Source organism: Camelina sativa, chromosome 5 (assembly GCF_030686135.1).
Source record: "Camelina sativa cultivar CO46 ecotype springtype chromosome 5, ASM3068613v1".
Classification (NCBI taxonomy): Eukaryota; Viridiplantae; Streptophyta; class Magnoliopsida; order Brassicales; family Brassicaceae; genus Camelina; species Camelina sativa.
Genome location: NC_141884.1, coordinates 26334149 through 26358867, shown reverse-complemented (window position 1 = coordinate 26358867; position 24719 = coordinate 26334149). Strand labels below are relative to the sequence as shown.

The window sequence follows — 24719 nt, the reverse complement described above, 5'->3', positions numbered from 1 at the left end:
AGAGAATGAAAAGATAGGGTGATAAGGATTATTATCATTCAATAATTTCATTGATTAAAACAGAGTAACTTACAGAGCGAACGGGTGCCATAGTCCACTGAATCCATGTTGTTGAGAAGCCAAATAATTTCATTGTTGTCTCCAAGAAATCCCATTCTACTCTGTCGTAAGCTTTCGTAACATCTGTCTTGATGGCCATGTAATATTTTGAAACTCTCTTCCGGGATTTTAGAGAATGCATGACCTCATGGGCTATCATGATGTTGTCTGTTACTAACCGCCCTGGTATGAATGCAGCTTAAGTATCATAAACTATATTGTCCAGATGTTTTTAAGTCTATTTACTAGACATTTGGAGATTATTTTGTATAATACATTACACAGGGCTATGGGTCTATAATCAACAAACGTTTCTGGCTGTGTCGTTTTTGGTATTAGACATATGTTGGAGTGATTAATGCTCGACTTCATGTATGATGAGTCGAAAAAATCATGAACCTCTTTGATCACATCATGTCCGATGATATTTCAATATTGTTTGTAAAAACGTGCAGTAAGGCCGTCTGGTCCAGGAGCTCTATCATCGCCAATGTGTGAGACAACATCGTAAATTTCGGAGTCAGTGAACTCTCTTGTTAAGTCCTCATTGATAGCTGGCGTAACAGTTGCAGGGAAATCACCAAAGTCTATAGTAGATACTGGAATTCGACTGGAGGTATAGGTTTTTGTAAAATATTTTTGTGCTTGGTCTCCAATACTTTTTTCATCCGTGTATATTCTTTGATCTTCGTCTTTGATGGTGTTCATGTAGTTCCTTGCATATCTATTCTTTGTGGAGGCATGGAAGAAGGTTGTGTTTCGATCCCCACAGTGCATCCATTTGTTTCTGCTCTTTGTTTGCCAGTAATATTCGTCATCTCTGTAAGCTCTACTCAACTCATCCTGTAATCTCGGTATATGTCTTCGCATTGACCTGCTTGTGCTTTCCATAGCTCTGTTTAGCTCCTTCTCATAAAAAGCAATACGTTTGGCCAAGTTAAGGTTTGCTGAATGTTTTTGTTTTGCCATCATACGTTGACAACTACTTATTTGATCACATATCGAGTAGTAAGAGTTCTGTTTGCACCAATTCCAGCCTCGTTCAACCGTATGAGAGAAATTTTCAATATCAATGAGTCTTTTGTCGAAGCGAAATGCGTTCGTTGTGTTTTGTTGTTGTCTTTGTATTGTTGTGAGAATTGGTTTATGATCAGAACCACCAAACTCCAAAAATTCAGACTCTGCAGTTGGAAAATTTGAGGTCCATTCGGAGTTGACCATAACTCTGTCCAGACAACACTTAATAGTGTAGTTACGACGTTCTCCAACCCAGGAGAATCTATCACCAGTTGATTGTAAGTCATTTAGATCACATGTTGCTATCATATGATTAAATCTACGAAATGTCCATGCTTCTCTTGGAGGTCCCCCAACTTTCTCTAAGTTGCTTCTGATCTCGTTAAAGTCTCCTGCAATTATCCATGGACCAGAACGAGTAGCTTCTAGTTGTTCTAAGTAATCCCAAAATAGATAACGTTTGTTTTGAATAGGATTACCATAAACACCAGAAAAATAGAAGTCTTTGTTATTATAACGGATGGATACATCAATGATGCGTTCATCTTGATACAAAGGAGATAACATTACATTATTAGACCATAATAAAGCTAGACCTCCACTCCTACCTTGAGGGGGTTCAGTTATGTAGTTATAATATCCTAAGTTACATTAGGTTTTAAAATACGACATAAACGTTTTAATCTTTGTTGAGTCAGCGGCGAGCAGATGCCCTGACAGTTCCAGGAGACGACTCTCATGGACTCCTCACAGTGACGATAGTAGGATTCCAGTTCAGACTTCTTTCGCTTATTGCCAATGGGAGACAGGGAGTCATGGTGAGATAGAGTAGGAGGACTTACCATAGCCTATTGGAGTTTGCCTTTCTTGAACTTTTCCAGTAGGTAACGTAGTCGTTCTGCAGTGAGTTCAGAGTCTTCAAAGACACTTGGGGAGGAAGAATCATCGGATTCATTGATAATGAACTCCCTGTCCTGTTGGATCGTCTGTAAACCAGGAATGTATTACTAAGGTACATTGGGGTTGATAGGATTGGATGCAGCATCAGGGTTTTCTGGGAACTGGTCTGGGTGTGGTAAATACTTATCATCATCATTTCCATCCCCATCGTCATTGTCATCATCATTTGGTGGTTCATCATGAGGAGGGTTATCATTTGGTGGGTCGTCAAAAGACAACGGGCATTCCCTGGCATCATGAGTAAGCGCTCCACACTTCTGACAAAAGTTTTTGAGTCTTTCATAATGAAACTTGAGGATTGTGTTTTCACCACCAGCAAATTGAAAGTTCCTCTGAAAACGAAGCGGCAAATCGCTGTTCCAGTTGATACAGATACGCACAAACTCCACCATGTTTGCATTTTCGTTGAAATCGACATTCTCAACCAGTCCTAACTTTGTTCCAATGTAGTTGACCATAGCAGAAGCTAGTAGGTGTACCGGAATTCCACGCACCTGGATCCAGAAGGGTATTTCATCGCCTCATCCGAAATATTTGGATACCATCGATGAACCGTCACCATCCAGTCGTTGAAAGCCCATGGTCCCCGTCGCAGAACTAGATTGAAGCTTTCCTCTGTTTTGAAGAAAAACAACACTTTTCCATTTCCAAGAACACGACCACGGCATGATTCGGTAAATACCCATATCTTAGGCATTTGATTGACAATCGCTCTCAGATTTTGCTTCCTTGGACTGAGAACTGTGACAATCAGGGAAAAGCGGTTTAAGTTTGCCGCATGAACACAAAACTCCGGTGGGAGGGGAATTGGGGCGTCATTGATGCCCAAGTCTAAATTTTGCAGATTCTTACGAATGTAGTCACTCATGTTTCGATTAGAGAGGATTGAGCAAAGTTGCGTAAGAATTCGAAGGACTGAAGATGGATTTATATAGGTTGTTGGCCATGGCGGTTTTTCCCAACGGTTATCAATCGATAAAACCGCAAGAAAGTAACTGTTAACAGATAACTGTAACAGAGATAAACCGTCAAGGCAACAACATAAACTGTAATTGACTGTCGGAAGGAGACTCCATATCGGAGAAGGAGGGGGACGATGAAGAGATCCCAAATCGCCCCAAAAATCGCCATCCGAGCGAAGAATCGCCATACATACACTTATATTTGGTGAATTCTTTAATTAGGCAATTCCAGCGAAACAGACTTTTTCAGGGCCAGCCCCTTTTTAAGTTCTTCCAGTCCATTCCTGCTTTATTCTTTTCACGTTTAAAAGCGGGAGACCCAACAACAACCATCTTCCTCGTGAGACACAGATAAAGAGGAAGAACAAGTCTCTTGAGAAAATTTCGAACATGAGGGAGATCATTAGCATTCATATCAGACAAGCTGGTATTCAGGTTGGAAATTCTTGTTGGGAGCTTTATTGTCTCGAACATGGTATCCAACCCGATGGCACCATGCCCAGGTTCTAATTATATTCATCGCCATAGTTTATGACCGTCTTGATTGTTTATGGGTTCGAAAATTTGTTTTCTTCTTATTGACATGGCACTGATTTAGGGGTTGCAATAAAACTTTGACAAAGTGAATGTTTTTATAATTGGGTTTTACTTGAATATGGTTGTTTGGTTTTTTTTTTTTTTTTTTTTTTTTTTTTTTTTTTTTTTTTTGTGCAGTGATAGCACTGTGGGTGTATGTCATGATGCATTCAACACATTCTTTAGCGAGACAAGCTCTGGCCAACATGTGCCTCGGGCTGTATTTCTTGATCTTGAACCAACCGTCATTGATGAAGTAAGAACCGGCACTTACAGACAGCTCTTCCATCCTGAACAACTTATCTCTAGAAAAGAAGATGCAGCCAATAACTTTGCTAGAGGCCATTACACTGGTTATATACATGTTCCATCTCTCTGGTTTTTTTAGTATTTTTGGAAGGTTCTTCTATTAAAGGAAGCTAGATTCATGCACCTTCGGGGGCTACCGAACTTTGCGATTTTAAACTGAAAACATATGTGCTAAGCTCGTGTATAATCTAACTAGTAGGGTATCATGTGCACCTAATTTTTTTGTCAATGAACGATGTATCACCTTAGAGTATCTCCATCAAAGGTTATAAACCATATCTTAAGAGTTGCTTAAGTTAAAAAATAAATCATATTAATAAAAAAAAACAAATTTACCTTAGGATCGATGCTTATGTTAGATGTTTTAGAGCAACTAAGGACCGAGGTTGTGTCGACATCTGATTGGCTGGGGAGAAAAATGATTTTTTTTTCTTACTCTCGTTTGTATCGCTCTCTCTCTCTCTTTCTCAGTTTGCAATTCAGAGAGAATGGTTTGGATTGGCTTCGATTTCTCTGGTTTCTTCTTCTATCATCTTTGGTTCTGCTCTCATCTCTCCCTTCTACAATCACCAGCGGTAATATCATTCATCAAGACAATTCTGAACCACGTTGATCGGAAACAGAGTTCCAAAACTGGAGGTCGGCGAAAGAGGCTCCAGTTTTTGATGGAAGATAGTGTGGTTGATGATGTTATAAAGAGGTTACTAGGAGCGAAAGAGGCTCCTATCAAGATTTGTGGTATTCATTTATCCGAACCACAAGTCTTTACAATTTTGTTCTTTGATTTGCTTAGATTACGTTTGATTATTAAAACCGGTTTCGATGTTGATTAGCTAATTAGAACTGTTGAAATTATTAATTTAGAGGAATTTTTACTATGATGATTGGTCAAACTTGTGTTTCTTAGATAGGAGAGCTTGGTTGGTTTTGTAAAAATGCGTATGAATCTGCTGCTTTGTGTGGGGATTGAGCTCCTTGATACGGTAAGAAATCTCCCCTTAGACACGACATGTTATAGCTGAGCCAGAGACATTTACAGTTTACATGAGGTCTGAACCACCAAAAACTAGGTGCGGGTAACATGATTCAGGATATCTAAATACTAGGTTCCTAGAAGTCAATGAAGTTTTAAATTCCTTGATTATATTAAGATTTTTATGGCGATACTCTATCAATGAATTTTAGTAAAGGCTTTTTTCTCGACAGTGCTAAATTTCCAATTACGTTGACCAGGAACTTGGACAGCTATGTAGTGTCATAATGGAGCCATTGAGGGATCGTGTAGTCACCAGCCTTCTTCAAGCATCACTGGTCTGTAGTTTAACCTCAGTAGGTTTATTTACATTTTAGACAAGGTCTCAAGTGTTTGCCTTTTAATTGAAAATATTTTAAATCTACCAGGATGGATTGCTTCGCGTGATATTAGATGGAGGCTAGTCACGTGTATTCCATCCAAACGAGTCAAAGCTGTTAGAAGAAGATGTAGAGGTCTTAAAGGTAACTAAACACGGATATATACTACATTTCAACTCCTTGGTCTCTTCAATCGGTATGTCTCTTTGTCTTTTTGGTCTTTCGGCTATTTGCATCATAAATTTGTATCATTAAATTGAACTAGAACTGTTAGGTAATTGTCACACTTAAACACTCAATGTTTGTACTTGATTGATTGCTTGTTATGTCACAATTAAACAAGCATTGTTGGTTGTTGTCACAGTTAAAAACTTATTGTCTAGTGTTAGGTTATACTCAATGTTTGGTAGTTGTCATTAATTGCTTGTTATGTCACATTTAAAAACCAAATACACTTACATCTCACCTCTAGTTATATATTATGTGTTTGGAAACCGCTAAACACATACCTTTCTTCTCCTTTACACACCTAAACAGACCATCAATCCTTCTTTATTCTCGGTCCTCTTTTAAACACAACCCAGAAACTTGCCTATGGACCCATTTAGTGAAGATCTAGGTTTTATGGACCTCTTAACTAGTAAACAAGAAAGCCACACTCTTCAAACCCATTCGGATGCTGAGGAGGGCCCTGTAGGTGAAAAGAAATCAAAGGAGCGTAGAAGGAAGTGGTCACACACAGAAGATGTGGTCCTCATCGGTGCTTGGCTTAACACTAGCAAGGATCCAATTGTTGCTGTCGATCAAAAATTTGGTAGTTTTTGGTCACGGATTGCAATTTATTATGCTGAAAATCCTAAGCTAGTTGGTGTAGAGAAGATGGCATCTTCTTCTAAGAACATTGAAGAAATGATGGATGAGTATTTTGATCATGCAATGGACAATTATTTTGATCAAGCATTCGAGAATCGTTTTGATCATGCAATGAATCAGTTTGCACCCGAGAAGAAGAAACGAGTCCACATTGAAAGAAAACATGAAGAGGGTCACCAACGCTTATGGGATGATTATTTCCGTGAAGATGCAACATATTCTCCTAAAATCTTTCGTCGCCGTTTCAGAATGAACAAACCCTTGTTCATGCGGATCGTTGAACGACTCTCAACTGAAGTTCCATACTTTGAACAAAGAAGAAATGGTCACGGAAGGCTTGGTCTCTCTGCAATACAAAAGTGTATAGCAGCCATTCGTATGATGGCATATGGTGCTGCAGGAGATTCATTTGACGAATATCTCCGGCTTGCTGAAAGCACTACGTTGTTATGTTTGGAAAAGTTCACTGAAGGAATCATTCATTTATTTGGATATGAGTACCTACGCAGACCCACAACAGAAGATCTTCAACGACTACTCAATATTGGAGAGAACCGCGGATTTCCTGGAATGATAGGTTCCATTGATTGTATGCATTGGGAGTGGAAGAATTGCCCGACTGCATGGAAAGGTCAATATACCCGTGGATCTGGAAAGCCAACAATTGTTTTAGAGGCTGTAGCTTCACAAGACTTCTGGATATGGCATGCATTTTTTGGAGCCCTAGGTACATTAAACGATATCAACATTCTCGCTCGCTCACCAGTTTTTGATGACATATTACATGGTGTAGCTCCCAGAGTGAAATATATTGTCAACGGACGACAATATCATATGGCTTACTATCTCACCGATGGTATTTATCCTGACTGGGCTACTTTTATCCAATAAATTCGAATTCCACAAGATCCGAAAGCATCCTTATTTGCTACATATTTGAAAGCATCCTTATTCGAGCGTGCTTTTAGAGTCTTGCAAGCTCGATTTGCCATAGTCAAAAACCCAGCTCTTTTGTTGAATAAGGTAAAAATTGGAAACATAATGAAAGCATGTATCATATTGCACAACATGATTGTAGAAGACGAACGTGATGGGTATACTCAGTATGATACGGCTTCATTTGCACAAGACGACTCAAACAGAACTTCACAAGTTGATTGTCCGCATTCTACAGATATCCCTTCAAATCTCACCAATATGATGGGAAATGTGATGACCATTCGAAATGAAGTTCATGATAAAAAACTACATGATCGGTTGAAAGCGGATTTGGTTGAGCATATATGGAAAAAATTTGGCACAAATCAAAATTAAAATTAATCATTTTGTAATCTATTTTTAAAATGCTTTTATGCCATGTTTGTTTAAACTTTTATTGATTGCAATATTTTTAAGTTTCTAAAAGTATAAATGTGTTATAAATTTAAACAAAATACCATAATAGTTTACAATTACAAACAAAAATATTTTTAAGAACCTCAAATTTAACAACCTTTAATGGACCTATGAAATATTAAAGTTTCTTAAGAAGTTCTTAATTTTACTTTTTTTCAAAATTAAGAATAAAATTTGTTTTAAGATACTTTCATGACATTCCTTGATGGAGATACTCTTATATTTTGCTCACCATTTCATTTGTATTTCTTATGACGAGAAACCACGACATATTTGACCATGACTAGTTCATCTGCTAATTATCATGGTATTGAAATTTTGTTCCATCATTGCAGTTGGGAGGGAAATTGTTGACACCTGTATTGAAAGGCTGAGGAAATTGGCAGACAATTGCACAGGGTTACAAGGATTCTTGGTGTTTAATGCTGTTGGGGGTGGAACAGGTTCTGGTTTAGGTTCTTTACTGTTGGAACGCCTGTCCGTAGATTTTGGAAAGAAATCTAAACTCGGTTTCACCATCTACCCTTCTCCTCAGGTACTACTTCCACAAAATTCCATTTTCGATTTTTAACAAAATATGGGTTTTACGGCTGAACATATCGCGTTCAAACTCTTTTTGTTTGTCTCAGGTTTCTACAGCAGTTGTGGAGCCATACAACAGTGTTCTTTCGAATCATTCTCTTCTCGAGCACACAGATGTTGTTGTTCAGTTGGACAATGAAGCCATATACGATATATGCAGGAGATCTTTAGACATTGAGATGCCTACATACACAAATCTGAACCGCTTGATCTCCCAAACCATCTCTTCTCTTACAACCTCTCTATGGTTTGACGGTGCCATCAATGTGGAAATCACGGAGTTCCAGACCAACCTTGTACCTTACCCTCGGATCCACTTTATGCTCTCCTCTTATGCACCTGTTATTTCATCTGCAAAGGCCTACCATGAGCAGTTCTCAGTCCTTGAGATCACGACTTCCATGGTGGCCAAATGTGACCCAAGGCATGGGAAGTACATGGCTTGCTGTTTGATGTATCGTGGTGATGTTGTGCCTAAGGATGTCAATACAACCGTAGCTACCATCAAAACCAAGCGCACAATTCAGTTTGTTGACCGGTAAGAGCTCAGACTAGTGTTTCTTTACCTCTTAAATCTTCTTCTATTACACCTTTACAGATATTTGGACATATTAAAATTTAGGTGTCCAACTCGATTCAAGTGCGGAATAAACTACCAGCCGCCTTCAGTTGTTCCAGGTGGTGACCTTGCGAAAGTTCAACGAGCGGTTTGCATGATCAGCAACAATACTGCAGTGGCGGAAGTTTTCTCTCGCATAGACCACAAGTTTGATCTCATCTATTCAAAAAGAGCCTTTGTCCATTGGTACGTAAGAGAAGGTTTGGAAGATAGAGAATTCTCGGAGGCCCGTGAGGATCTTGCTGCCCTCGAGAAAGATTATCAGGAAGTTGGTGCAGAAGGAGCAGAGGATGACGACGAAGAAGGTGGTGATTATTAGAAAGACACATGAGTGATTAGCCATTGTTTCTTTCTTGTGACGTACATCAATTATGTCTATGTGAATGTGATCTCTATAGTTATTTTGTGATGTTTATGGGTCTTCTTTAATTTATCATTTGTGTGATAATGATGGATTGCATCAATGGTGCATGTTAATACAAAGTTTCACGGATTCTTTTGTGGTCTAATTTGACATGTCAAATGTCTTTATGCTCTATCTATTGTAAAGATGCTTGTCAGAAAATGTACATAGTAAACAAATCCATGTCTACACCTCATCAAAATTGAATCTTACATTCAAAGATTGTGATACGAAGTATGGACTCACGTATCAAAGAAGAAAGGCCATTACGGCCAAGGCTTAGTTTTAATGTTTCCTTTTTATGATATGTAAGGTTTTGATAGTTTTCCTTTTAGTCTTTGCTTATGTCGGTTTATAGAGATCTATATAAAGATCTCTACAACATCAATAAGAATCAACTTCCAAGCATTAACCTTATTCTCAAGAGAGACTAGGGTTAAGGGAAGTTTAAGCTTTTACGTTCTTTGTTTTCTAAGTGTCTTTAAGCAACTTACGACGGTTCCAGTTACTAGGTCTGCAGCAAAGCTACAGGCTCATAACATCTTGGTATCAGAGCAGACTGATTCAACGGGAGAAGGGGCGATGACCACATCACAATTCGAGAAAGTTAAGAAGATGCTCGAAGACTTGACTAAATCGTCCGGACGTACGCAAGCTGACCTGGGTGTGACAGACTTCAAACGTACACCAAGCTGCACTTGAGTCCATACAAGCGGACCAGCAGGAGGAGCGAGAGCAGAATAAATCAAGGATGGAGGAGGTTCGTGAAGAGCAAACCCAGATCAGAGAAGTTATGAGAGCCGATAAGCAAGAAGTCTTGGAAAAAATTCTTTTTGTGGCCTCGTAGGTGGGAGTGGAAGCAGAGGAGGCTGAAAAAGACACAGCATCAGTTTCTTAATCAGGAAAAAATAACAACACCAACGGAGGAGATGGTAAAGGCACTTCTTCTAGTGGACCTTGGGCAGAACGCTCTTTGGGAAGAGAACATGGTCACCAATTGCAAGATGGTGGTGGAGAATGGTCGATGAGGCCAATTGGGGAACTTCCACAAGAAGAGCGATCCACTCACATGAAGGGGGACGTGAGGGTGCACAAGGAGGTTGTTTGGAAAGGTGGAGCTGCAGGAAGAGAGAGTGACGGCAGGGAAGCTGAGAGAATCGTAGTTCCACCATCTAAGATGGAATTTCCAGTATATGATGGGTCAACGAATGCTGTTGAATGGCTGCAGAAGTGTGAAGACTATTTTGAGGATCAAGGTATCTACAACGATGATGCGAGAGTGCGTTAAGCAACTTTTGTGTTGTCTGATAAAGCACATCATTGGTATACCAATTTGCGAAGGTTAATTAAGCATCGATTGGGTTGGGCAGAGTTCAAAAAAATCTGCAAAAGTAGATTTGGCAGAGCAGATGCAGTAAATCCTATGGGTGAGCTAAGTAACCTATGACACACAAGAACGATAGACGAGTATTGTGAGCAGTTTGAGGAATGTTTGGTAAGGCAAACAAAGCTAATAGGGGATCAGCACCTATGGCAGTTCTGTGTGGGTTTAACTGATTCCTTGAGAAAAGAAGTGGAGTATTTGAGACCCGAGACAATATTTGAAGCTATGGAATATGCAAGGGACAATGAGTATAAAATCGAGAATGACAGAAGAGTTTGTACTTTTGGCGGACACACAGCCCCAACCACATGCTATTCAAACCCAACCTCAACCGGTTATCGAGGAACTCAAGTGGTAAAAGGTGGAGAGGCTTCTCATATGGGACCAGCGGTGCAGAAACAAAATTCACAATAAACAGTTTGGAAAAAGTTAACAAAACCTGAGATGGCTGAAAGAAGAGCTAAGGGACTTTGTTTTAACTGTGATGACTTGTATGGCCCTGGTCATGCTTATAAGGCAGTTTTGTTCTATATTAGACCCCTCTTGGAGGGAGAGAATATGGATGATGAGCCCTTTGACGATGAGGACATCAATCTCTCCCTTAATGCTATGAAAGGAGAACAAACCGAGAGCACTTTGCAAGTGAAAGCAGACATTGCAACTGGAACAGGATGGACATTGTTGGACACAGGGATTACTCACAATTTTATTCAGAGTAGTGTAGCGGAGAAGTTGGGAATACCAATACGACGGCGGCCGGGAAGGTTCGTATCTCTCGCCGATGGTGGCAAGTGTGTAATCGACGGGTTGTGCAAGGATCTTCCAATGATGGTACAAGGACACAAGTTCACGGCAGACTGTTTTGCGATTCCGTTGAGTGGGTTTGATGTCGTTCTCGGTATTCGCTGGTTGAATGCCTTAGGACGTGTGATATGAGATGGTCCAGCACATACTATTGAGTTTACTCATGCAGATACTTTGATCAAATGGCATGGAGAGGCTGAGGAAAGGAAGGACCACAATTCTAATTTAAACTCCATCCAGAATGATACACTTGAGGACTGGTTCAATAATGGGGAGGAAATTTTTATTACAGGGGAGAAGACTGTAGTTCCTATCACTAAACACAAATCAGTTCGCCGCTTAACAATGAAAGCAATGATGATGCAAATTTCTTCTGAATTACTGGGCAAGTTGTTAGTGGAGTTTGAGGAGTTATTCGATAAACCAACATAATTGCCACCTCAACGAGCTTGTGATCATCGTATTCGGCTGATTCAAGGAGCCAACCCTATCGCAGTTCGACCGTATCGCTACCCTCATCTTTTAAAAAATGCCTTGTCTGAAGCTCCTATTTTAGCCTTGCCGGATTTTTCACAAGAGTTTGTTGTGGAGTGTGATGCTTCGGGCAGTGGCTTTGGAGCAGTTATTCATCAACGAGATCACCCTATTGCATGTTTTAGTCGGCAATTAGCAGCTCGTCACCATAAACTTGCAGCATACGAAAGAGAACTCATTGGTTTAGCTAAAGTGGTGATTCATTGGAGGTCTTACTTATGGGGCCGTCGATTCTTGATTCGCACAGACCATTACTGTTTAAAATTTTTGTTGGAACAACGCCTTTCTACGTCTCCGCAGATCCATTGGATTAGTAAGCTACTTGGATTCGATTTTGGGGTGGAGTTTCGGGATGGAAAACACAACAAGGCAGCCGATGCCTTATCTCGACGTGATGAGGAGGACCATGCAGGTCAATGTGAGATGTATGCACTTAAAGGACCTGACACGAGTATTTTTGGACGACTGCGGGGTGAAATAGAGAGGGATGCCAAGCTCGCTACATTGCGGGATAAGGTTATCTGTGGAGAACTGACAAAGGATTGGGTGGTTAAGGATGGGTTAATATTCTATAAGGGTCGAGTGTATCTCTCTTCTGGCTCCGAATTGGTAGGTGAGGTGGTTTCATGATTTCATAATGTTGGCCACGAAGGAGTACAAAAAACTATGGATAGAATACGGCGAGATTTCTACTGGAAAGGGTGGAAGAAGACAGTTTAGGAGTTTGTTCGAGGTTGTCAAGTTTGTCAACAAAATAAATGGGAGACATTGAAACCGAGTGGGCTGCTACAACCACTTCCAGTTCCGACTCAGGTTTGGTCAGATATCTCAATGGATTTCGTTGAGGCTCTTCCTAAGGTTTCTGGGAAAATGGTGATTTTGGTGGTGGTAGATCGCTTTTCGAAATATGCCCATTTCATTGCATCGAGTCACCCATATACAGCAGGATATGTCTCCCATGTTTTCTTCCGTGATATTGTCCGCTTACACGGTATCCCAGAGACCATTGTTACTGACTGTGATCTGGTATTTTGGAGTTTGTTTTGGCACGAATTGTTCAAATTGATGGGCACAAATTTATGTTTTACAACTACCTACCATCCCCAGTCCGATGGTCAGACCGGGGTGGTGAATCGAACATTGGAAATGTACTTAAGATGTTTAAATGGAGATACACCCCGACAATGGCTAGAGTGGCTTCCATGGGTTGAGTACTGCTATAATACGTCCTTTCACACTGGTCTTAAGGCAACACCATTTCGTCTAGTCTATGGGAGAGATCCTCCTAGGTTGTTAGATTATACTGGCGGAAGCACTCAAGTGGAGGCTGTGGACGTCGCCTTAGGACAGCGTGATGAGTTTTTGGCACTCGCTAGGGAACGTTTAATGGAAGCTCCAAATCGTATGAAGCTTGTTTATGATCTACAACATCTGTTTGTTGAGTTCAGTGTTGGAGATTGGGTGTGGCTCAAGCTACAACCGTATCGCCAGCTATCTGTGGCTAAGAAGGCCTTCACAAAGCTCTCTCCAAGGTTTTATGGTCCATTCGAGATAGTGGCTCGTATTGGGACTGTGTCATATCGATTAAAACTTCCGGATGGCTCAAAAATTCACGATGTGTTCCATGTCTCTCTACTCAAGGATCACAAAGGACAACCGCCAACCGATACACCAGTTCTACCGCCTGTTTTACATGGCCGTTCAGTGCCACCTCAACCAGTGGGGCTCCTTAAGGCTTGTATACGCGGCGGACAGAGACAGCTTTTGGTCAAATGGACGGCTGATGCAGAGGACGTTGCAACATAGGAGGATGCGGGGAAGCTTTAGAGGGGAGTAATGATACGAAGTATGGACTCACGTATCAAAGAAGAAAGGCCATTACGACCAAGGCTTTGTTTTAATGTTTCCTTTTTATGATATGTAAGGTTTTGATAGTTTTCCTTTTAGTCTTTGCTTATGTCGGTTTATAGAGATCTATATAAAGATCTCTACAACATCAATAAGAATCAACTTCCAAGCATTAACCTTATTCTCAAGAGAGACTAGGGTTAAGGGAAGCTTAAGCTTTTACGTTCTCTGTTTTCTAAGTGTCTGAAACAAGATTATTTGGTGGTGGATGAGATGATGTATGCAATGGTGAATCTGATGGTGAGATATGAATGAATGGATGGTAAGGTGTTTCAATTATCCTTATGCAATTGCACTATAAGAGGTGTCAATCCTAAATGAGTGTTTGTGAACAATTAAGACATGCATATGAGACTAAGTCAAGCCAAATATAAAGGATGTTTGTCACTAACAATCCTATGATGAAAATGTAAAGTGCAGAAAGTAAAACTACAAGAATTAGATGCTAAATGTAAAGGGAACAGAATGATTATAGCAGTTATGAAGCTAGTACAGAAATAGAAACTACTGTAATGCAAGAAATGAACTAATGCAAGGCAAATAATGAACAGAAAGCTAAATGGATGCAACAGAAATGCAGCTCAAATGAAACAGGACAAACACAAATCATAAACACAAGTTCTGGGGATGAACTCGAGCAAGCACTCGATCGAGTGTAGATCGAGTGCAGGGTCGAGCTGGACTAAACGTAAAAACAGAGCAACACAATAAAAATAGAGCAATGCAAAAACGAATCAAACAACAAGCAAGCAACAGGATTAAGACTAAGAAATCAATAAACAAAAAAGGCCTTGAGGAGAGATTCATGGGCTGAACTAACCATTGTGGTTATCTAACTTGGTCAACAAACCTCAAACAACTTGAGCTAATCTCTAGACATATATTTCTAAGACAAGTTTAATCCACTCTCATGGCAAGAAACAATCAAACCTATGCATTTCTAGACTTGTTCTCACGTAGTAAAGAATCGACACAAGCAGGCATTAAGCAATATGTCTCATACCAAACAAGACCTCTAATCTCGTAGCAAGCCTAATGGTAAGCTCTAGATCTAGCAAGCCTAATGGTAAGCTCTAGATCTTAAACATTGGTGTGATGCTAAGATGCTTGAAATCAAACCCTACCTTCTCAGATATAGGATCAGCATTAAGAACATCTAGCCTAGAAGAGATCTACAACAATCAAGCTTGACCAAATCAAACATAGTACAAGATCAATACAGCCTAACCCATCCTCAAGATCCTAGAGAACTACTCACAAGAACACATGATGAACAAAGTCAAAAACCCAGAAAATAATGAAACTTGCATCACTAGAAAGATAAAACAGAGATCTACAATATTGAAGAAGAAATAAAACTCGAATTCTTAATATTCTGAAAGTTATGAAATCAACAAAATACAAGAATCTAGTCTTTTTATCTCAAGAAAGTACAAGATCTAAAAATAAAAGTGCAAAATGAATAGTTCCCAAAAGGGAAAATACTAGGTCTAGAGAATATCTAAAAAGCTGGACTCTTTTGGTGGCTGCAGATACAAGGCTTTATATAGGAGAGGAGGTGGAAGCCCTAAAAATACTAAAAGACAAAATAGTCAACGGCTCGCTCAACTCGACCCTGTGCTCGGTCGAGTTGGCTTCTCTCGTGTATTCTCCACTCGGTCGAGTCCTCCTCAGCACACGGTCGAGTGTCTGGTCGAGTGTGCAGTCGAGTGAGACTCCGAACCTTGGTTCTTCAGCCTTAACTCTCTTGTTTTTCCTTCATGATTGCTTCACTTCTCCTCAGCATTGCTTCCATGCTCCTTAAGCTCCAAAATCACATGTTTATGCATGAAAAGATGCAAATGCAATGCAACTAAACTCTAATGCATGATTGGTCCTAAACCTATGCAATAATGGTCAAAATGGATAACAAAAGATGCAAAAGATGTGAATATACTAAGGGAAAACAAGGTAAAATATATGAACATCAACACCCCCAAACTTAGTCTTTGCTTGCCCTAAAGAAAATAAGCAAGACATAAGAAGGTAGGTGAGGTTTGAAAGGGGGATCTCAGCTCCTAAAGCTTGCAAATAGACCATCTAGAATCAATGTCCAAGTTATTAGTACTATGATGCAAGTTGAATGAGCTGTACTTAAAGATTTTAGACAAGCATATCACAACCTTTATTGATTTGAGCCTAAGACATCCACATGCATTCAAATCAACCATTTCCTTTAACATTCATTAATCAAGAACATGAATCAATTCTATGCAATGCTTAAACTGATTTGGCTTGGAGATAAAGGCCTTGAGACAATGATGGTCTCTCTTTAGAGTGGGGCTTATCAATATCAAGGTTCTCTCATGAAAATGGATTGAGCTTTAGAAGAATGCTAAAGGTAAGAACACCTAGACACATACAAGAATAAAACCTTGTCTACCCAAAGGCACCCAAAGTGTTTATCCTAGCAATCTAAACTCAAATGATCCTAGTGCTACCCTTTAACTTCTTCTTTTCTCTTTCACCCTTTTCTCTTTTGGTTTTCAAGTCTTATGAGAGGTTTCTTATTTGATCTTTCTAGTGGGATGGGGGATTCTTACTTATTTGCTATGGTTCTCTTTTCTTCCTATTCTTAAGACATACAAGCTTTTTGCTAGACTTTTTTTTTCTTTCTTTTCTTTTCTTTAGCTAGAACCATTCTCAACAACATTTTTTTACTTCCTATCCTTTCACTAGACTTTGCTTAAACACAATCTCCTCTTAAAGACTCTACCCTTTTTTCTTTCTCTTTTCTTTCTTTTCTTTTCATAACAACCAAGTCCCAAACCCAACAAGTGAACCACCTAGTCCTATCTAGTTTGAAAAATGCAAACTAGAACTACACAAGGCTTTACTCTTGTCAATTCAAACCTAACACTTTCTACCAAGCTCAATCCCAAAAATAGGCCTCACACACACAAGAATAAACATGGCTTGAAAGAAGGGTTGGTTTAGGGGTAGGGGAACTGATTCTTAATGAAGAAATCAGCTACTTGGATCAACAAGAGTGGTAAAAAGGAGAAAGATGATCCAAGTATGTATATTGTATCCATGAGTTTAAAGCAATGCACACATTGATAATTGAAAGTCAATATTAGGTTCTTATAAGTAGGAAATGGTTTCAAATCACAACATGCTTCAATTTAGACCAAATGCAATGCAAGAATTCAAGGTTTGGTTCAATCTTATGCTTCTAACTACTCAACTAGCATCAAAGTATTATTAACTTGGGCATTGATCCTAGTCTAGTGAATAAACAAGCTAACAAGGCAAACTCATCATAGATCCCTAATGCAATTATCATACAATCCTACATGAAACATGCTAAACAAGATCCTAATATGCAATGCAAACTACATGAACACTCTTTTTTTTATAAAGATTTTTTCAAAAAATTTCAAATTTTTATGGTTTTTCTATGCCTTAGATGCTTATGCAAAATTTGTTGATGCTAAAAATTTGAAATAAGAACACAAAACACAATGGCAAATGCTATCTCAAACCCTCCCCCAAGCTTATATCACACAGTCCCTTGTGTGAAAGAAATTTGATTAAGGATTCAAGACTAAAAAAAACTAAACATAATATGAAATGCAATGATATTTACAAGTGAAGGTGATAGTGGTACCTTATAGATTGTGGAAGAAGTTGTCCACATCCATTTGCATGCTGTCAAAGGAGTATGTGGGGGCTTGTTGGTGACTTGGAGGTGGAGATTGGGGCAGCTCAACGATGGCAATCGACCGAGACTCGGTCGAGTGCGTGTCGAGTGGGGGGGGGGGGGTCGAGCTGGACCGCGTGTGCCAAAAACTTGTCCTTGCTGCTGGGAAAACTGCTGGTAGAGAGCTGGATCCATGAAGTATTGAGGTAGGATGGGAGGGTAACTTGGATAACCTGGATAAGCAGCTGGAGGTGGGAAGCCATAGGGTGATCTGGGCTGGAACTCAGCCGAGTGCATTTGAGGTGCTCGGTCGAGTGGGTGCTCGAGTGACCCGGTCGAGTGCCTCGAAAATTGTTGTTCTCGGGTACTTGAGCTCCTTTCCTCTGATTTGGCAATGTGACTAGCTCCAAACTCAGCATCCTTCCATGAATATGTAGTCAGCTTGACAGTGGCTAGAAACTCACAACTTTCTTCATTGTATCCCTCCATGCAAAGCCCCATGAACTTGGTTAAGTTGCTCTTCTCAAAGAGATACTCCACATCTTCATCAATGGCTAGCTTCTCCATGGTCTCCTTGTGTGGATATCTAGTCCCCAGGAACTCCATTCTCATGAAAGCATCATAAGGCTGCCTCTTTGACAACCCACAAAATTCTGCTTCTCCATCATCCTCTAACTCTTCTTCTTCACTTTCTTCCTCACTCTCATTTTCACTCTCCTCTTTTTCAACCTCAACTTCTGGCCTCTTCCCTTTGGCCTTGTGTCTCCTCATGAACTCATTGAGAGTTGGCTCGCTTTCTTCCTCACTTTCGGTCCTCTCAGGATCTTCCTCAACTGACTCACTCCTTGGACACGACATCTGGCTCGACCGGCTACTCGAACCGCCACTCGGTCGAGTGCTTGATCGAGTGGGTCGTCGAGTGGTTCTTCCAGCTCCTCCTCTTGATTCAAGGCTAGCATCACGACGTTCCATGGAGCTTGCAGCGGTTTGTTGAGACTTCCTGGTGATCCTTGAAGACATTTTCAAAAAGAACTGAAGGGAATAGACTCAAAGCTCAAAGTTAATAGGTTAGTGACCCAAAAACTTGAAAGAACTAAGCTTGAGCAAAAGATGAACTTTGAGAGAGATTTTAAAAACTTGAATTTAGTTGTTTTGAGCAAATGAGAGAGTGTGAGAAGTATAATCTCGTGCAAGCTCTATATAATGAAGCTAAGGGGACAAGGAGACAAGGGTAGAGCGTCCATACCATTCAAATTTGAAATGGGAATCTTTGACCCGAGTTTTTGCTGCCACTCGACCCCACACTCGACTGTACACGGTCGAGCTCATTGACCAAATTTTGAAAATTCAAAATTTTCTTCTTGTTCTTCCCTCCACTCGATCGTGCTAGAGAAATGATGATTAAATGGGCCTTACTTCTTTGCCAACTCGGTCGAGTACCTCTCATGGGCTGGTCGAGTGGGCTTGCGTTTCTCCTTCTCCATGTCCAAATCTCTCTTTACCCATCTACACTTATATTAAAAAGCCTGTCCAACACAAACATAAAAGAAAACACATCAAAACTACAAAGAAATTAAACCATATTTACAAAGGATACCTTAGGGACTTCCTCCCTAGTGAGCTTGTTTAAAGTCACTAAGCTTGACTTTGGTTTCCTTCTTAGACTTGGTCTAGATACCAAGGAGGTGATGAAATCCTCCCTGGAACCTCTTGGTCACTGTGAAGTTGATCTTTGATAACCTCACCCTTAACACACAAACCATTCTTCTTCTTAATTTTGAGCCTTGGTCTTGCTTTCCTCAAAGACCTCTTGTTCAGCTTAACTTGGAGATCCTCAACCATACTAGTCAACTCTTGAACTGACCTCTTAAGCTTTTCCACAGAATCTTCTTGAAGAGAGAGCTCAGCCTTTGGAGTTGCATTATCACTTAAAACCTCTTGACCACCTTTGTCCTTGATAGTAAAAGGCTGATCATCAATGGTAGGAAGGTTGGTTGGGTTATAAATGTTGAACTTCATAACTATACCCTCAGCAATGTTCAAGGTCACAAGACCTTCCTTGACATCAATGACTGCTCCAACAGTAGCTAAGAATGGCCTCCCAAGGATGATAGGATCTTCAGGTTCCTTGTCCATCTCCAATACCACAAAATCTGTATGAACCCTTGCCTTCCCTATCTTGATTGGGACATTCTCCAACCTTCCGACTACCTCCCTATTTGACCCATCAGCTAGGCATACATGGAGGTTGGTGGATTTGAAGTCAGTTCTCCCAAGCTTTTCTGCTATGGAGTATGGCATCACACTGGTTGAAGGCATTGGTTGTAGTGAAGGTAACTGATTGTGCAAGGCAGATAGAATGGCCCTGGATCCTTAAGCTTAATTGGGATGATCACTCCTCCAAGGTCCTCAAGATCCTTCTCATCTTGAGCTTGAGCCTTCTTGTTTGACAAATCAAGCAGAAAATCTCTATAGAGAGGATATGGTTCATACTGTTTCAAGGCAGGTCCTCTCTCCTCTTCTTGGTAAGCAATGATGACCTCTTGTATAGCTAACACTTCCTCTTGTTTCTCAACCACAGCTTCTTCCTTCAAAACCCTCTCATCCTCTTGTTGCTTAGCAAACATTTTCTTTCTCTCAATAATTTCCCTAAGCTCCTTAAGCTTCTGTGCTTTGAAACGTCCTAGGAATGGCAGAGGCGGTTTGTAAGCAGGAGGAATGTACTTAGCACGCTTGACAGCTTCGGAGTCTCCAGCTCAATCGACCACTCGAGCATGTACTCGGTCGAGTGGCTGTTCGAGTCCCTGGTCAAGTGCGCTTGCAAGCTCCATTTGCTTTGCACAAACGTCACTTGGGGCTTCAGTAACTGATGAATTCCCCCAAACTTGGACTGCACTGTCCTCAGTGACTTCCTCATCAGAGATGTTGCTCTGCATATACTTCACTCTAGAGTTAAGACGTTCAAACTTCATGTTAAGGTCATTGTACTGTGATGTGAGCCTTTGGTTCAACTCAGCAAACTGTTTGTCTTCCTCAATCATTCCTTGTGTTTGCCCAATCAACAACTGTTGCATCATAGCTCTTAATTCTTGTTCTTGGCCTTGGTTAGTCTGAAACCCTGGTGGGGGACACAACTGAGGCTGGAACACTTGATGTTGTTGTTTGGGGACATAGTTGTTCTGTTGTTGAGGCTGTTGAGGTGGATAGAGTTGGTCTTGAAGGTTGGCCACATTGTTACTCCTATAAGAGAGATTGTTGTTCTTGAAACCTCCTTGGTTGTAGCCTTTGAATCCTCCATGGTTTTGCATGTAGAACAACTCAGCAAATTCGTTCTCCCCTTCTTGAACAGGAACCTCTTCTTCACCAATGAAGTGAATGGACTTTTGTTGGCTAAGTAGGATCTTGTCAAGCTACTCATTGACCATCTTCAAGTCCTTCTTATACTTCTCCTCTTGATCAGTGGATGATGACCTTACTGTTCTATCATAATCCTCATTATAGTTCCCATCAGACTTAGCAAGATTCTCAATTAGTTCCCATCATTCTTCCACATTCTTGTTGAGGAAGTTGCCATTAGAAGCTGTATCAAGAAGCATCCTGATCTTGGGAAGCACTCCTCTATACAATGTGCTAAGTAGGGACTCATTGCTGAAGCCATGGTGAGGACACTGAGTCTGGAACCCTTTAAACCTCTCCCAAGCTTCACAAAAGCTCTCATTGTTCCTTTGAGCAAACCCAGAAATTTCATTTCTCAACCTAGCAGTCCTTGCATTTGAGAAGAATTTGGCCAAGAAAGCCTTCTTGCAAGCATCCCATGTGGTTATTGCTCCAGCAGGAAGAGTTTTCTCCCAAAGGTGAGCCTTGTCTCCAAGTGAAAATGGGAAGAGCCTCAACTTGAATCCATCTTCACTCACACAATTAATCTTTGTAAGACAACAGATTCTGTCAAACTCATCAAGGTGATCTAGTGGATCCTCCATTGGCAACCCATGGAACTTGTTGGCTTGAATCATGGAGATCAATCCACTCTTGATCTCAAAATTGTTGTTTGCTACTGTGGGAGGCACAATACCAGCTCTTTGGTTGTGGGTGTTGGGTGCATCTCCATCACCAATGTGCCCAGGTCTTTGCTCATGGTTAGCTTGTTGCTCCATGATGACTTGATCCTCTTGCTGAACTTGAACTACTCTTCTTCTCTGATTTCCCAAACCCTTTTGCAGCCTATGGATGTTGTCAAGAGACCTTTGAAGATTGTCTTTCCCCTTAGACCTTGTGTGAATCAACAGACACGAGTACAGACTCGAACAGGTACACAGTTGAGCTCAGGCTCATGTAGGCGGTCGAGTCGACTGGGAAGTGGTGTCTAAATGTACACGGCTTCTGACTCGATCAAGTGCTCGATCACTGCTCGGTCGAGTGGTGGTCGAGTGGCTGGTCGAGTGGGTACCTGAAACTCAAGACAACCCAGCAACAAAAGATTCGAGTCCAGCAACTTCACAAGTGTATAAACAAACTTAATCTTAGACTAATATGGATCCTAAATGTCACAAAAACACACTCAAATGGGCAACGGCGCCAAATTGAAACAAGATTATTTGGTGGCGGATGAGATGATGTATGCAATGGTGAATGTGATGGTGGGATATGAATGAATGGATGGTAAGGTGTTTCAATTCCCCTTCCGCAGTTGCAGTATAAGAGGTGTCAATCCTAAATGAGTGTTTGTGAACAATTAAGACATGCATATGAGACTAAGTCAAGCCAAATATAAAGGATGTTTGTCACTAACAATCCTATGATGAAAATGTAAACTGCAGAAAGTAAAACTACAAGAACTAGATGCTAAATGTAAATGGAACAGAATGATTAAAGCAGTTATGAAGCTAGTACAGAAATAGAAACTACTGTAATGCAAGAAATGAACTAATGCAAGGCAAATAATGAACAGAAAGCTAAATGGATGCAACAGAAATGCAGCTCAAATGAAACAGGACAAACACAAATCATAAACACAAGTTCTGGGGATGAACTCGAGCAAGCACTCGATCGAGTGTAGATCGAGTGCAGGGTCGAGCTGGACTAAACGTAAAAATAGAGCAACACAATAAAAACAGAGCAATGCAAAAACGAATCAAACAACAAGCAAGCAACAAGATTAAGACTAAGAAATCAATAAACAAAGAAGGCCTTGAGGAGGGATTCATGGGCTGAACTAATCATTGTGGATATCTAACTTGGTCAACAAACCTCAAACAACTTGAGCTAATCTCTAGACATATATTTCTAAGACAAGTTTAATCCACTCTCATGGCAAGAAACAATCAAACCTATGCATTTCTAGACTTGTTCTCACATAGTAAAGAATCTACACAAGCATGCATTAAGCAATATGTCTCATACCAAACAAGACCTTTAATCTCTTAGCAAGCCTAATGGTAAGCTCTAGATCTAGCCTTATCTATGCTTCTTAAACATTGGTGTGATGCTAAGATGCTTGAAATCAAACCCTACCTTCTCAGATATAGGATCAGCATTAAGAACATCTAGCCTAGAAAAGATCTACAACAATCAAGCTTGACAAAATCAAACATACCACAAGATCAATCCAGCCTAACCCATCCTCAAGATCCTAGAGAACTACTCACAAGAACACATGATGAACAAAGTCAAAAACCCAGAAAATAATGAAACTTGCTTCACTAGAAAGATAAAACAGAGATCTACAATATTGAAGAAGAAATGAAACTCGAATTCTTAATATTCTGAAAGTTATGAAACCAACAAAATACAAGAATCTAGTCTTTTTCTCTCAAGAAAGTACAAGATCTAAAAATAAAAATGCAAAAGGAATAATTCCCAAAAGGGTAAATACTAGGTCTAGAGAATATCTAAAAAGTTGGACTGTTTTGGTGGCTGCAGGTACAAGGCTTTATATAGGAGAGGAGGTGGAAGCCCTAAGAATACTAAAAGACAAATTAGTCAACGGCTCGGTCAACTCGACCCTGTGCTCGGTCCAGTGACAGGTCAAGTTGGCTTCTATCGTTTATTCTCCACTCGGTCGAGTCCTCCTCAGCACACGGTCGAGTGTCTGGTCGAGTGTGCAGTCGAGTGAGACTCCGGACCTTGGTTCTTCGGCCTTAACTCTCTTGCTTTTCCTTCATGATTGCTTCACTTCTCCTCAGCATTGCTTCCATGCTCCTTAAACTCCAAAATCACCTGTTTATGCATGAAAAGATGCAAATGCAATGCAACTAAACTCTAATGCATGATTGGTCCTAAAGCTATGCAATAATGGTCAAAATGGATAACAAAAGATGCAAAAGATGTGAATATACTAAGGGAAAACAAGGTAAAATATATGAACATCAGTGTCTTTAAGCAACTTACGACGGTCCAGTTACTAGGTATGCAGCAAAGCTACAGGCTCATAACAAATTGCTTGGATAGATATCTGCAAACCAAAACATGAAGGTGGACTAGGTATAAAATCCCTCTTAGAAGCTAATTAAGTGAGATGTTTGAAGCTGATATGGAGGTTAGTATCGCATACACCTTCCCTGTGGGTCTCATGGATCTGGAAATACTTAATCCGCACAGAATCTTTCTGGACGGTTAGAGAAATTCCACTGCAGGGTCATGGATGTGGCGAAGCTTTTAAAATACAGGGATATTGCAAAACTGATGCATAAAGTGGATATTTGGAATGGAGCATCAACGTCCTTCTGGTATGACATTTGGTCTCCCATGGGGCGGTTGATTAACATAACTGGGGTGAGGGGAGTTATTGACCTGGGGATCTCACTTCAGTCGGCCGTTGGTGACGTATTGCTCACACACCGAATAAGACGGCATCGTACGGCTGCACTTAATACCATTTAGGCTGAGATTCAGGCTCTGCAATGTTGGCCTCGCTCAGAAGAACCTGATATCCCGCTTTGCAAATCCTCTGGGAACTCATATAAGACAGTTTTCTCCACCAAACACACATGGGACAATGTTCATCGACCACACCTCAGGGTCACTTGGTTCAGAGGGGTATGGTACACTTATTCCACTCCAAAATACTCATTCATGGTATGGCTTGCACAGTTGCACTGCACAACCGGGTATCTACAGGTGACATAATCAAACAATGGAACTCGGGACAGATACTGGCTTGTAGCTTTTGTGACAATGTAGAAGAGTCCAGGGACCACTTATTCTTTTGTTGCCGTTTCGCTGCTAGAGTGTGGCGAGCTTTAGCTCTGCCTCTTCTCACC

General features: G+C 40.5%; 1 protein-coding gene and 1 non-coding gene across 2 annotated transcripts; both read left to right on the top strand.

The window, feature by feature from the left end:
* Positions 1-7611: 7611 nt before the first annotated feature.
* On the top strand, positions 7612-9254 carry LOC147944398 (tubulin alpha-1 chain-like). Its single transcript, XM_087450780.1, has 3 exons — positions 7612-8079; positions 8174-8664; positions 8749-9254. The coding sequence occupies exons 1-3, from the start codon at positions 7849-7851 to the stop codon at positions 9062-9064; spliced, it is 1038 nt and encodes a 345-aa protein (XP_087306906.1). The 5' UTR covers positions 7612-7848; the 3' UTR covers positions 9065-9254.
* Positions 9255-21111: 11857 nt separating this feature from the next.
* Positions 21112-21218, top strand: LOC147944397 (small nucleolar RNA R71). The gene has a single exon (XR_015558699.1). It is a non-coding gene; the product is annotated as a small nucleolar RNA R71 (small nucleolar RNA).
* The last annotated feature ends 3501 nt before the right edge of the window (positions 21219-24719 follow it).